Here is a 12,500-nt window from a genome sequence, read left to right as displayed (position 1 = left end):
ACACACGTTGTGAGTTTTTCAGTGTGTGTTATGTGTCGACAGGTCTACAAAAACCCCTACAATTATGGACGCCTGAACAACTGGAAGCTCTTCTTAGGTGTCGAGAAGAGAAGGTGAGATTGCATCGCACGCACGCACACACACACACACACACACACACACGTACACACACACACACACACATTAATTCATTTATTTGGGATGCCCAATACTGATTACAACAACACAGCATTCCAAATATTAATAAAGAGCTCATTTGTGTCTCACACAGCTACACAAACACTGTGCAAGTGCTTACAGCTTTACAGCTAAATCAGTGGATAAATACATATTATCAGGGGTAGAGATGGCACTGCCTTCTCCATACATGCAGACTGCCTATGATGGCTGACACAGAGCAGTATTTGGCTATTTGCTTAGATTTTGTCTTGTCCAGCAATTTGCAATCCTCTAACACAGAGTCTATGAACATGTCCAAGGCTACCATAAATAAGTACAACCATTTTTGTGCTATAACCACCTACTGAAAGAGTTAATGGCTGGTATTTTAACATTTTTCACACACACTCTCACACACACACACACACACACACACACACACACACACACACACACACACACACATACACTGTGTCATTGCCTTACACTTTGTCTCTCTCTCTCCACAGTCATTGGGTGACACGGGTTCTCCTGCCCTCTAGTCACCCCCCCTGTGGAGACGGCCTAACGTGGGACTTCCACCCCAAGAGAAAAGAAGCCCTTCCTGTGTGACACACACACACACACACACACACACACACACCCACACACACACACACACACACACACACACACACACACACACACACACCGTCCTGCACTAAGTGCTCTGATTCCGTTCTGCTCATCCTAAACCCCTGAGACCCTCTCTGTGATATTGTCACGGTGATGCACGTGGTGTTGGTTGTGGGGTCATCCTGGTGGTTGTGGGGCACTGCTGTGCTTTGGCTGATGGCTGGGGGACAGCCTATGGGGACAGCATGCTGCTGAGAGCCACTGGACCAGCCACTCCTGCTCAGGCCGCCATTGTGGATCTAGACCTCTGCGTCCCACAGAGGCGGCCATTTTGGATCTACTACTGACTGAACCACCTGCCCCTGTACAGACAGCCATTTTGGATCTAGACCTCTGCGTCTCACAGAGGCGGCCATTTTGGATCTACTACTGACTGAACCACCTGCCCCTGTACAGGCAGCCATTTTGGATCCTTTCTCCAGTTGGGACTGCTAAGGGACAGTGGAGTTGTGGAGAATGTCCACATGGCTGTACTGGATGTGTGTCGTGCTTTTTAACTTTATTCAAACTATTAAACGTATTCTTTTTTTACAGTCACAATGAGATCAGTTTATACTTCACACCAAGTCTCTCTCTCTTCTCAGTCTTACACACACACACACACACACACACACACACACACCAGCTTGGGCAGGCCCAGATGATATGAAAATGACACAACAGTAGTCGTATTGCAGTCATGGGTACTCAAAACTGACAGTTGAATATTTATCCAAGAAAAAAAACAGTCTTTTTATGTGCATTTCTAACTAGTTAAAGGTGCTCTAAGCGATGTTGGGTCTTTTTATATGCATTTCTAACTAGTTAAAGGTGCTCTAAGCGATGTTGGGTCTTTTTATATGCATTTCTAACTAGTTAAAGGTGCTCTAAGCGATGTTGCATTTCTAACTAGTTAAAGGTGCTCTAAGCGATGTTGGGTCTTTTTATATGCATTTCTAACTAGTTAAAGGTGCTCTAAGCGATGTTGGGTCTTTTTATATGCATTTCTAACTAGTTAAAGGTGCTCTAAGCGATGTTGCATTTCTAACTAGTTAAAGGTGCTCTAAGCGATGTTGGGTCTTTTTATATGCATTTCTAACTAGTTAAAGGTGCTCTAAGCGATGTTGGGTCTTTTTATATGCATTTCTAACTAGTTAAAGGTGCTCTAAGCGATGTTGCATTTCTAACTAGTTAAAGGTGCTCTAAGCGATGTTGGGTCTTTTTATATGCATTTCTAACTAGTTAAAGGTGCTCTAAGCGATGTTGGGTCTTTTTATATGCATTTCTAACTAGTTAAAGGTGCTCTAAGCGATGTTGCATTTCTAACTAGTTAAAGGTGCTCTAAGCGATGTTGGGTCTTTTTATATGCATTTCTAACTAGTTAAAGGTGCTCTAAGCGATGTTGGGTCTTTTTATATGCATTTCTAACTAGTTAAAGGTGCTCTAAGCGATGTTGCATTTCTAACTAGTTAAAGGTGCTCTAAGCGATGTTGGGTCTTTTTATATGCATTTCTAACTAGTTAAAGGTGCTCTAAGCGATGTTGGGTCTTTTTATATGCATTTCTAACTAGTTAAAGGTGCTCTAAGCGATGTTGCATTTCTAACTAGTTAAAGGTGCTCTAAGCGATGTTGGGTCTTTTTATGTGCATTTCTAACTAGTTAAAGGTGCTCTAAGCGATGTTGGGTAACGTCACTTCTGTTGATGTTCAACCAAAACAGAGAGCTAGCTTGCTATTCCCTCCCATGCAATTGAAACTCTCCTAAACGCGCATCTTGTCTGTGATTGGCTGGAACAGTTTGTTATGGTTTTATGGTCCAGGCTTTCGTTGCCGTTTTTGGAGTCTGGTCTGTCCACAGAGACCGTGTTTTTTACAGTGTAGTTAGGCCAGAGGAAGCTAGTGGATGGTGAGGTGATGTTTGCTGTATGTGAAAGAAAATGTTTTAGCTTAGAAACCGCATAACATCGCTTAGTCTTAGAGCACCTTTAAAAAATGCATTAAGAGTTTCGATGAAAAGAACTGACACTACCAGTCTCTTGCCAGTAGAGGGCAGAAGGTCACTGTATTCCAACCAGAACCAATGTCTGTCATCTGACACACACACAAGTGCATCAGAGATGTCAATCACACACACACACAGGTGGGATTTGGCTGAAGTGTGCTGAGACCTGGAGGATTGGGGCAGAGGCCTTGGCTAGTTACACATGTCTACCATGTTGTGCGGTGTGATTTTGGATGTGAAAAATATTTGTGAAAATACATGCATAAACAAAACACAACTTGTGTTGTTTTCTAACACATTCCTTTTAAGGGTATACTGCAATGGCAGGCAGTAGAGATTGATATTTAGTCAGATTTATCATTTTAGGGGGTTCCAATAGTTCCAAGTAGTAGTTCCAAGTTTTTTTTTTTTACATTCAGAGCAGAAGTCAACTATTATGGGATGGAAAACACATCTTAAGATAGTAGGGAATCCAATTGTCGTCTCTTGATCTGTCGTCGTCTGGCCTCGCGCTTCCCACGTTTGTGTAGTTTACACCCACAACTGCCCTTTCAGCCGGTTCAACGTGCGCGAGAGCAAAAGGCGCCCGCTGTCAGACATGGCACGTGTGCCCGTAGGTGACCAGATAGATTCCCTGACCCGACGTCCCGCTGCGCGCATGCGTATCATTGAGTATCAACCAAGGGATTTAAAATCTGAAGCTGTAGCCGGGACCTGCAGCACGCATAGTAAGAAGCTCAGGGCCGATTGCAAACTCATTCTTGCACATTTCGTTCGCTCAGCACTACTCTCCTTGCTCCGGCGACTGGCCTGATGGTATACCGGGGCGTGTTCGGGTACGTACGCAGCACCATTTCACTATGTGCTAACTCTGGCAGGAGGTATGATGTTTAGACTGCTGTTTCCTATGAGGAGCACGGAGAAACTACATATTGCACGCAGTAAAGTGACTATGAAGGCAGTGCACGCCTGGGAGTGGACACACGGTCCGATGTTTGTGCCACAGCCCGGCGAGCTGTCCGGTGCGCGGTGGCCGTGCGAGCTACCTGCAGCGCTTGTCTGCTGACGGCTGGCGACGCGAAGATTAGACCCGTCACTGAAGATTAGTGCAGCGTGTGTGTGTGTCTGTCCCGGAGTTAGCGCCGCGAGCAACCGAACCGTATCCAGCGGGCTAGAGTTCCATTACATAATGATGTCCCGAAAATAACTACTCAGTTCCGACTCTATAATCTGGAGCATACCAGCATAACATCTGTTTTGCGCGTCTGTTACTTTACTTCTGACATACATTCTGACTAAATTTTGAATTATTGTTATGCATGAACAATGAAACCTTTCACATGCTAATGTACTAGCAGCAATGTAAACCAATATGGTTAAAACAATAGGCCTATTTTGTAATCATAACATTGAGCTTTCCGTGTGCAAATGATTCAGTTTTTTTATTGTTTTAATTATAGGCTAAATGTAGACGGCGTTGCTGTTGCATCTCAGTGATTGGATGATTCAGCAGGAGCTAATTAAACTGCTGAAAGAGAAATGCATCAGAAGCACCTGCGATGTGGAAACGGCTTTTGATCTGTTTGTGTTTGTCTGCAGGTGCATTCTCACGTAGCCAACTCTTATCATGGCCCACGAGGAGTAGCGTGCCCTGCACGCACGCACGCACGCCATGGGAGGATGCGTGGGGACCCAGAGGCGCGCGCTGGGCGCGAGCAGGAACGGCGGCAGGCGCAACAAGAAGCGTGGAGGTGAGAGAGGTGCGGTGCGCGAGGAAACAGCTAGGGTGGTCTCGTGCTGCTGGGCTGCTAATTATTGCCGATGTGGCCGTGGCAGCTACACACGGTCGCTCGCGGGTTTGAGAGGCTTTTGGGAGATCACGCGTAGAGATTAGCTGAGCTAGGCCGAGTGACAGCGCGCACTCTAATCTGGCGTGTCCGCACCCGTGCTGCCTGTCAGGGTCTTAGATCAGAAACCCCTGACCCCTAATGTGTTATAAACAAGGTTGTTGTGTATTAGCGCGCGCGAACCTGTGCACTGGGCCTCTCCTGAACTATATTCAAGCCCCCACCCCCACACACACACACACACACACACACACACACATATACATCACCCCCCATCACAGGATGAGAGTCCTGTGTGTGTAACCAGTGGCGTAACTATAGTAGGTGCAGCAAGTGCAGTCGCACCAGGGCCCGTGACCTCCCGGGGCCCGTCGCTACCCCCGCAATGCATTTGCTGGAAAATTCTATACAGGTCTTTTCTGACTACCGGCGTGCCTTTGACCAGGCCAAGGCTACAGCGCAGACGCTCGCAAATAAATGGGGGGTTCAGAGTACATTTAAAAATGTTAGAGCACGGAGAGTGAAGCGTCACTTTGACGAACTATCGGAAGATGAGCGCTTGACCGATGCAGAGAGATACTTCAAAGTGCAGGTATTTAATGCAACTCTGGACATCATAATCAGTCAGCTCTCCCAAAGATTTGCAAGTATGCGGGAAACTTGTCATGTGTTTGAGTCTTTACGTCCTATGACCCTTCAACTCGCAGGTGATGATGAACTGCTTGAAAAGGCAAGACGTTTGTCAGACCATTATAGCAGGGACATTGCACCGACATTCCCAACAAAACTCCTCTCATTCAGGTCTTGCTTTAAAGCAGAGATTTCACAGAAGTCATCTATTTTTCAACTTGCCAAAACGCTGGTGGTAGATTATGACAGTGTAACATCCACATTCGGGGAAGTGTGTACTGCTCTCATGTTGTTTCTGACATTGCCTGTGACTGTGGCAACAGCTGAGCGATCTTTTCCCAAACTCAAACTTATGAAGACCTACCTAAGGAGCAGCGTGGGGCAGGAGAGGCTCAGTGGATTAGCTATCCTGTCCATTGAAAATACCAGAGCCAGAGCATTAAATATTGGGAACATCGTTAACGATTTTGCACAACGAAAGGCTCGTAAAATGGCCTTCTTCTATAATAATAATATAATAATAAGCTTTATTTGTATAGCACCTTTCATACACAGAATGCAGCTCAAAGTGCTTTACATTTGAAGCATGTAACAAAATAATAGTCAGTCAGTCATTATCAATCACATTTCTTCATTGCTGGGGCCGTTTATGATCGATCCACTCAGCAACATATCAAAAATATAGAAAATGACATGTCATAAGACTGGCAGCCTTAACCCTCTTACCCCCCACAAGCACGCCATATGGCAACTGTGGCAAGGAAAAACTCCCATATTCCAGGAAGAAACCTTGAGCAGAACCTGACTTAATAGGGGGAGCCCATCTGCTTCTGGCTGGCTGCGCCCTCCAATAGCAGCAGATGTAGAATAATCTGAAAAAGTAGTCTACAGGATAAGACGAGTTAACTAAAAGCTTTCCTGTACAGGTATGTTTTCAGATCTTTTTTAAAAATATTTACTGAACTCGCCTGCTTGATGTACAGAGGCAGGGTGTTCCATAGTTTGGGGGCATAATGGATAAAAGCAGCTTCTCCACTTTGTTTGTGGAGCACTTTGGGTACGATTAAAAGATTAGAATTGGATGATCTAAGTTTCCTTTGTGGTTGATAAGATATTAAAAGCTCAGAGATATATGAAGGTGCTGTGCCATTCAGAGCTTTGTAAGTAATTAACATAACCTTAAAATCAATTCTATAGGAAATAGGGAGCCAGTGCAGTTCAGCCAACACAGGGGTGATGTGTTCTCTCTTCTTAGTCTTAGTTAAAAGTCTAGCCGCAGAGTTCTGTATGAGTGCCAATTTCTTTAGATGTTTTTTGGGAAGACCAGTGAAAAGTGCATTGCAGTAGTCTAACCTGCTAGTGATAAAGGCGTGAATTAGTTTTCTAATGGCCTAGTTCACGCATATTGGGGATTGTATGCATATGAATGATTTTATTTGGTTTCTGCACGGTTAAATAAGTTAGGCTACATTAAGTTTTGTTTCTGGGCAGTGTGAGTTTATAAGCAAGCAATCTACGCTTGCAGTTTCAGCAGAGGGTTGAAGAGGTGCATTGAGCGCATTGAGTGTTCCCATAATTCCATGCGAGTTGATGTTAATGCAGTAATATTAGATTACCCTGGCCTGCAGGCTGTTAATAAAATTATTTTTAATGTTTTCACATGTAATGGATCCTATGTAGTCGTGTGTTACTACTATGTAGTCGTGTGTTACTACTAAACTACTTCGGTGCCTCAGGCCTTTTGCATTAAACAATTGAAGTCACCCTTAATGTGTATTGCATGTATCAGAGTTAATTCATCCTGGGCCAAAGAATGTTAGTATGGGTCCCGTGTAACGCTCTCGCACTTGGGCCCACCATTGGTTTGTTACGCCACTGTTTGAAACCCTGGCAGTCAAGCAAGACTAACAGATGAAGGACTGGTGTGTCCATCAGGCATGATGACCTCACCAAGTAAAGTGGTCCTATTGCAATAGAGTTTTAATTATATTAGTTTAATTAAATCAAAAGAATGAACTGTGGCAAAACAGTAGCCTTTCTGCAGAGATGTCTAAGGAAGTTGCTCTCTCCAGCTCTCCTGTTTTATGCCATGCTGCTGGAACATTCCGCAGTTGAGAGATAAGGTGTGTGTGTGTGTGTGTGTTTTGTTCAAGGACTCAGAGTAGGATCTCCACTAGGTAGGAAAGAAACAGTTGAACTGTTGCTTGAGTTGGTTTACATTTCCAAAGGATGTTTCCACCGTGTGTGTGTGTGTGTGTGTGTGTGTGTGTGTGTGTGTGTGTGTGTGTGTGTGTTGTTTCCACCATGCTTGAGAAAGTAATGTAGCATACTAGACAACATCTTAAATTGTGAGGCACCTTTCAGACAATAACAGTAACGTTGCTGGTCATTAAAGAGGTTTACAGTAGAATAGCCCAGACAGCACATGACAGAGGTCCTCTCCAACTCCTATAGCAGATGAACAGCACATGACAGAGCAGAGATCTTCTCCAACTCATATACTGAAATAACAGTACATGTTAAATGTATACTACTCTAAACACCTTCTGTAAATCAGCTGTATACTACTGTCTACACTGCACTATATGTCTTGTCCTGTCTATGCACCACCTGCCTATACTCTGTATATCACATTGCCCTTTTCTGCTTTTTTGCACTTCTGGTTAGACGCAAACTGCATTTCGTTGTCTTTGTACTTGCACTCTGCACAATGACAATAAAGTTGCATCTAATCTAATAATCTAATGTCAACATGAGAGGTCCTGTCCAACTCATATAGCAGATGAACTGAAGTGCGCTGCGCTGCCCCGGTCTCCCCCCTGAAGAGGAATCAGGCTAAGGTGGGTCACATTCCATTCCAATCAACAACCCCACCCCTGTTGGGAGGGGCAATCAACAATCACACCTCCTATTGGGAGGGGGCATTAACAACCCCACCCCCTGTTGGGAAGGGCATCAACAACCCACCCCTATTGGGAGGGATAATATACAGTCCCATCCCCTGTTGGGAGAGGCCACCAACAACCCCACCCCCTGTCGGGAGGGGGCATTAACAACCCCACCCCTGTTGGGATGGGGCCACTGGAGCTTTAGATCTCCAGGTAATATTTAGTCTCCCACTCCACCCCAAGGACTTGGTCCCCCCTGTGCAGCTCCACCCCAAGTTTGTGTGGTCAGACACTGACGTTTGACGATGTTGGCCTGGCTCGCCATCTCAGAGTGTAGCACTGTAGATCATGAACATGCCCCCAGAGTGTAGCACTGTAGATCGTGAACATGCCCCCAGAGTGTAGCACTGTAGATCATGAACATGCCCCCAGAGTGTAGCACTGTAGATCATGAACATGCTCCCAGAGTGTAGCTGCCCCATGTTCATGCCCCAAGAGTGTAGCACTGTAGATCATGAACATGCCCCCAGAGTGTAGCACTGTAGATCATGAACATGCCCCCAGAGTGTAGCACTGTAGATCATGAACATGCCCCCAGAGTGTAGCTGCCCCATGTTAATGCCCCAAGAGTGTAGCACTGTAGATCATGTTCATGCCCCCAGAGTGTAGCTGCCCCATGTTCATGCCCCCAGAGTGTAGCACTGTAGCTGCCCCATGTTCATGCCCCCAGAGTGTAGCACTGTAGCTGCCCCATGTTCATGCCCCCAGAGTGTAGCGCTGTAGCTGCCCCATGTTCATGCCCCCAGAGTGCAGCACTGTAGCTGCCCCATGTTCATGCCCCCAGAGTGTAGCGCTGTAGCTGCCCCATGTTCATGCCCCCAGAGTGTAGCGCTGTAGCTGCCCCATGTTCATGCCCCCAGAGTGTAGCGCTGTAGCTGCCTGGCTACTCTTGCTGTTAGCTGCAGCAACTGGAGCTAGGCAGAACACCGGTTTGTTTCCGTACCGACAGCACTCGGTGTCCTCGAGAAACAGAGATCTGTGTGGACAAATGTCCTGAATTCTCCTTCAGGATGGACCAGGTGTACGTTGCTTTGTGTGCAGTGGACAGTCATGCCATGCCGGTGGAGGTATAAGGACATAACGGCACTGTGTGTGTGTGTGTGTGTGTGTGTGTGTGTGTGTGTGTGTGTGTGTGTGTGTGTAAGGTTGTTTTTCTGGGGTTGGTTCAGTAAGGGAAATCTTCAGTATACCAACACATTATACGCTTCCAACTTTTTGGGAACAGTGTGGGGAAGCCCCTTTTAGTTCCAGCATGATCACCCCAATGCACAAAGCACTGTGTGTGTGTATGTGTGTGAGAGAGTCCCTGCACATCAGACAAGTGTGTGTGGGCGTGTTTGGGTGTGGCTTTTTGTTGCTGCCCCTAACCCAAACAAGTGTATGTTTAAGTGTGTGAGTGTGTGTGTGCGCACACTTTGAGGCTACCTGGAATTCATGTAATCTGTTGTGTGTATTTGTGGCTTTGGACCCATCTGGGCCCTTGACAGGCCAGGCTATTTCTGACCGGGGCCTGGACAGAGGGTCGGATTAGAACCAGCTGGAAATAGCCCTGATTGGATTAGAAAGCTCTCAGGGGCGGGGCCAGTCTGTGGAACCAGGGGTGGGTGGAGCCTAGTTTTCTGAATCAAACCCAGAGGGGCAGGGCTTATGTCTGTCAGTCAGGTAGAGAAATCTGTGTGTGTGTGTGTGTGTGTTATATTTGCAAGCAGTTAGCAGAGGAGGGTATGTATGTTTAATTTGCAAGTGGTTCGATGAAAGAAGACTGTGTGTGTTCTATTTGTCAGTGCAGGAGGTGAGAGATAGAGTGTGTGTGTGTGTGTGTGTGTGTGTTAAGAGGCCGGCTGCAGTGAGGATAGCTGGGTTCGTCACCTCTCTGCATCACTGGAAGATGCCTCTGCACCTGAGTGTCTGACAGCAGGGCACCGTCAGGTTTGTGTGTGTGTGTGTGTGTGTGTGAGAGAGACCTGCAGGACAGGAGTGTGTGTTTTGTTAGTTTGTTTGAAATCGGATGTAAGCACCGGCACAGCAACACAAGCTGCTTGGATACGGTCGTCATGGGCGTCGCTAACTCAAGAGACTATCACCCTTCTGTTGCTGTGGTGCTAAAACGTGAGTATCCCCTCTTGAGCTCCCGCAGGTGTGTGTGTATGTGTGTGTGTGTGTGTGTGTGTGTGTGTGTGTGTGTGTGTTATGTAGTGTTAGAAATTAATTTCTCTTCAGGTCTATATGTATGTTTGGTGTAGGCTTGTGTGTGTGTGTGTGTGTGTGTGTGTTACGTATACATTACACTTTGAATGGTTTATTCTCTTGCAAGCACCTTCTCTGGCATCAGACACGATCTCTGTTTGTCTCTTCATGGAAGACTCTCCCACAGAATAACTCTCTGCCATTGAGAACCTAGGACACAGTACCAGCTCATTGTGTTAGTGTTGGGAACCTAGGACACAGTACCAGCTCATTGTGTTAGTGTTGGGAACCTAGGACACAGTACCAGCTCATTGTGTTAGTGTTGGGAACCTAGGACACAGTACCAGCTCATTGTGTTAGTGTTGGGAACCTAGGACACAGTACCAGCTCATTGTGTTAGTGTTGGGAACCTAGGACACAGTACCAGCTCATTGTGTTAGTGTTGGGAACCTAGGACACAGTACCAGCTCATTGTGTTAGTGTTGGGAAGCCTTGGGCATACATAGGTTGGTAGTTTCTAGACATTTGGGGCTATGTGTGTGTGTGTGTGTGTGTGTGTGTGTGTCGGTGTTGGTGTCGGTGTGTGTGTGTGGTTGTGGGCATCATAGTAGTATTTATGAATTTATGAGGTTAGACATGAGGTGTTGATAGTGTAAGCAAAGGGAATTGGAGCATATCTCAACACCCACACACACACACACACACACACACATACACACAAACACACACAAACACACACAAACATATTCACTCACTCGCAGAGACACACACCTACACTCATGCACCACACAGATGTCAGTTACAAACACACACACACACACACACCTACACTTATGCACCATACACTCTCACACTCTCACAAACACATGCACGCACATACACATGCATGCACACACAGTGGTGTGTAATTTTTAGCTACAGTGGTGTGTAATTTTTAGCTGTAATTTTTAGCTACTTCACTGTGCGTGTGTGTGTGTGTGTGTGCGTGTGCGTGTGTGTGTGTGATTCTACAGGTGTGTGTGTGTGTGATTCTACAGGTGTGTGTGTGTGATTCTACAGGTGTGTGTGTGTGTGATTCTACAGGTGTGTGTGTGTGTGTGTGTGTGTGTGATTCTACAGGTGTGTGTGTGTGTGTGATTCTACAGGTGTGTGTGTGTGTGTGTGTGTGTGTGTGTGATTCTACAGGTGTGTGTGTGTGTGCGTGTGTGTGTGTGTGATTCTACAGGTGTGTGTTTTTGTTTGTCACCTGTGTTTGGTCTGACTACCCATATCCCTCAAGGCAATGCATTCTGGGAAGGCAGGAAGGTAAATCCTGTTATGTGTTGCTGGGTGACATGAGGTAATCCAGAAGTCTATAAATAATCTGTGTGTGTGTGTGTGTGTGTGTGTGTGTGTGTGTGTGTGTGTGTGTGTTCAGAGAACTGAGCTAATCCGAAGTCTAAATGGTCAGTGGAGGTTTTTACTCTGAATTTGTTCTTCTTTGTGTTGTGACCTTGATAGGACAGAGAAGAATAAATCTCTGACACACACACGTAGATGCCCCCCCCCCCCCCCCCCACACACACACACGTAGATGCACTGACATTAGTAACATGCCATCAGTGCACATTGACCCCCACACACACTTGTAATGCTCACAGGACCCCCCCCCCCCCACACACACACACACACACACACACCACACACACACACACACAGACATATACACGGATGTAGGTAAAACGCCCATTTTTAATGTGTGTGTTAGGATGTGCATAAGAATGATTGTGTGTATGTGAGATGTGTGTGTGTATGTGAGGTGTGTGTGTGTGTGTGTGTGTGTGTGTGTGTGTGTGTGTGTGTGTTTATGGGGTTTTGGGATGTTCATGAATATCAAAGTTCAAGTTCACGAGTCTATATTGTCATAGACAGTAAAGTGGGCGGTTGCACCATACAGTCAAATGTTGTCTACACACACAGAGAAAATGAATGTGTGTGTGTGTGTGTGTATGTGTGTGTGTGTGTGTGTGTGTGTGTGTGTGTGTGTGTGTGTGTGCCCTTGTGCTCAGTGAATTTGAGTCAGCACCTCAACCTA

At 46.0% G+C, this 12,500-nt stretch overlaps 2 protein-coding genes across 6 annotated transcripts in view; both read left to right on the top strand.

Annotated features, from left to right (window-relative positions):
• The window catches only part of zdhhc16a (zDHHC palmitoyltransferase 16a), a 13,573-nt gene extending 12,208 nt beyond the window's left edge, over window positions 1-1,365 (top strand). For all 4 annotated transcript variants that reach the window (XM_076286291.1, XM_076286290.1, XM_076286288.1 and 1 more), the window contains 2 exons: window positions 43-113; window positions 669-1,365. In XM_076286291.1, coding sequence (XP_076142406.1) covers window positions 43-113; window positions 669-771 — 174 coding nt within the window. In that variant the 3' untranslated portion in view covers window positions 772-1,365. The remainder of the gene's footprint in view (window positions 1-42; window positions 114-668) is intronic.
• Window positions 1,366-3,503: 2,138 nt separating this feature from the next.
• Window positions 3,504-12,500, top strand: part of ubtd1a (ubiquitin domain containing 1a) — a 15,294-nt gene continuing 6,297 nt past the window's right edge. The window contains exons 1-2 of one of the 2 annotated variants that reach the window (XM_076286285.1): window positions 3,504-3,650; window positions 4,414-4,565. In XM_076286285.1, coding sequence (XP_076142400.1) covers window positions 4,487-4,565 — 79 coding nt within the window. In that variant the 5' untranslated portion in view covers window positions 3,504-3,650; window positions 4,414-4,486. Of the gene's footprint in view, window positions 3,651-4,413; window positions 4,566-9,898; window positions 10,349-12,500 lie in introns of those variants that run through there. The other variant, XM_076286286.1, reaches the window with a different exon arrangement.

Source organism: Alosa pseudoharengus, unplaced genomic scaffold (assembly GCF_046254945.1).
Source record: "Alosa pseudoharengus isolate Yale_2024_CS ecotype anadromous, Long Island Sound unplaced genomic scaffold, YU_APseudo_1.1 YU_APseudo_1.1_scf_15, whole genome shotgun sequence".
In the NCBI taxonomy this organism is placed as follows: Eukaryota; Metazoa; Chordata; class Actinopteri; order Clupeiformes; family Clupeidae; genus Alosa; species Alosa pseudoharengus.
Note: the sequence above shows the minus strand (reverse complement) of the source record. Positions and strands in the feature narration are given on the sequence as shown.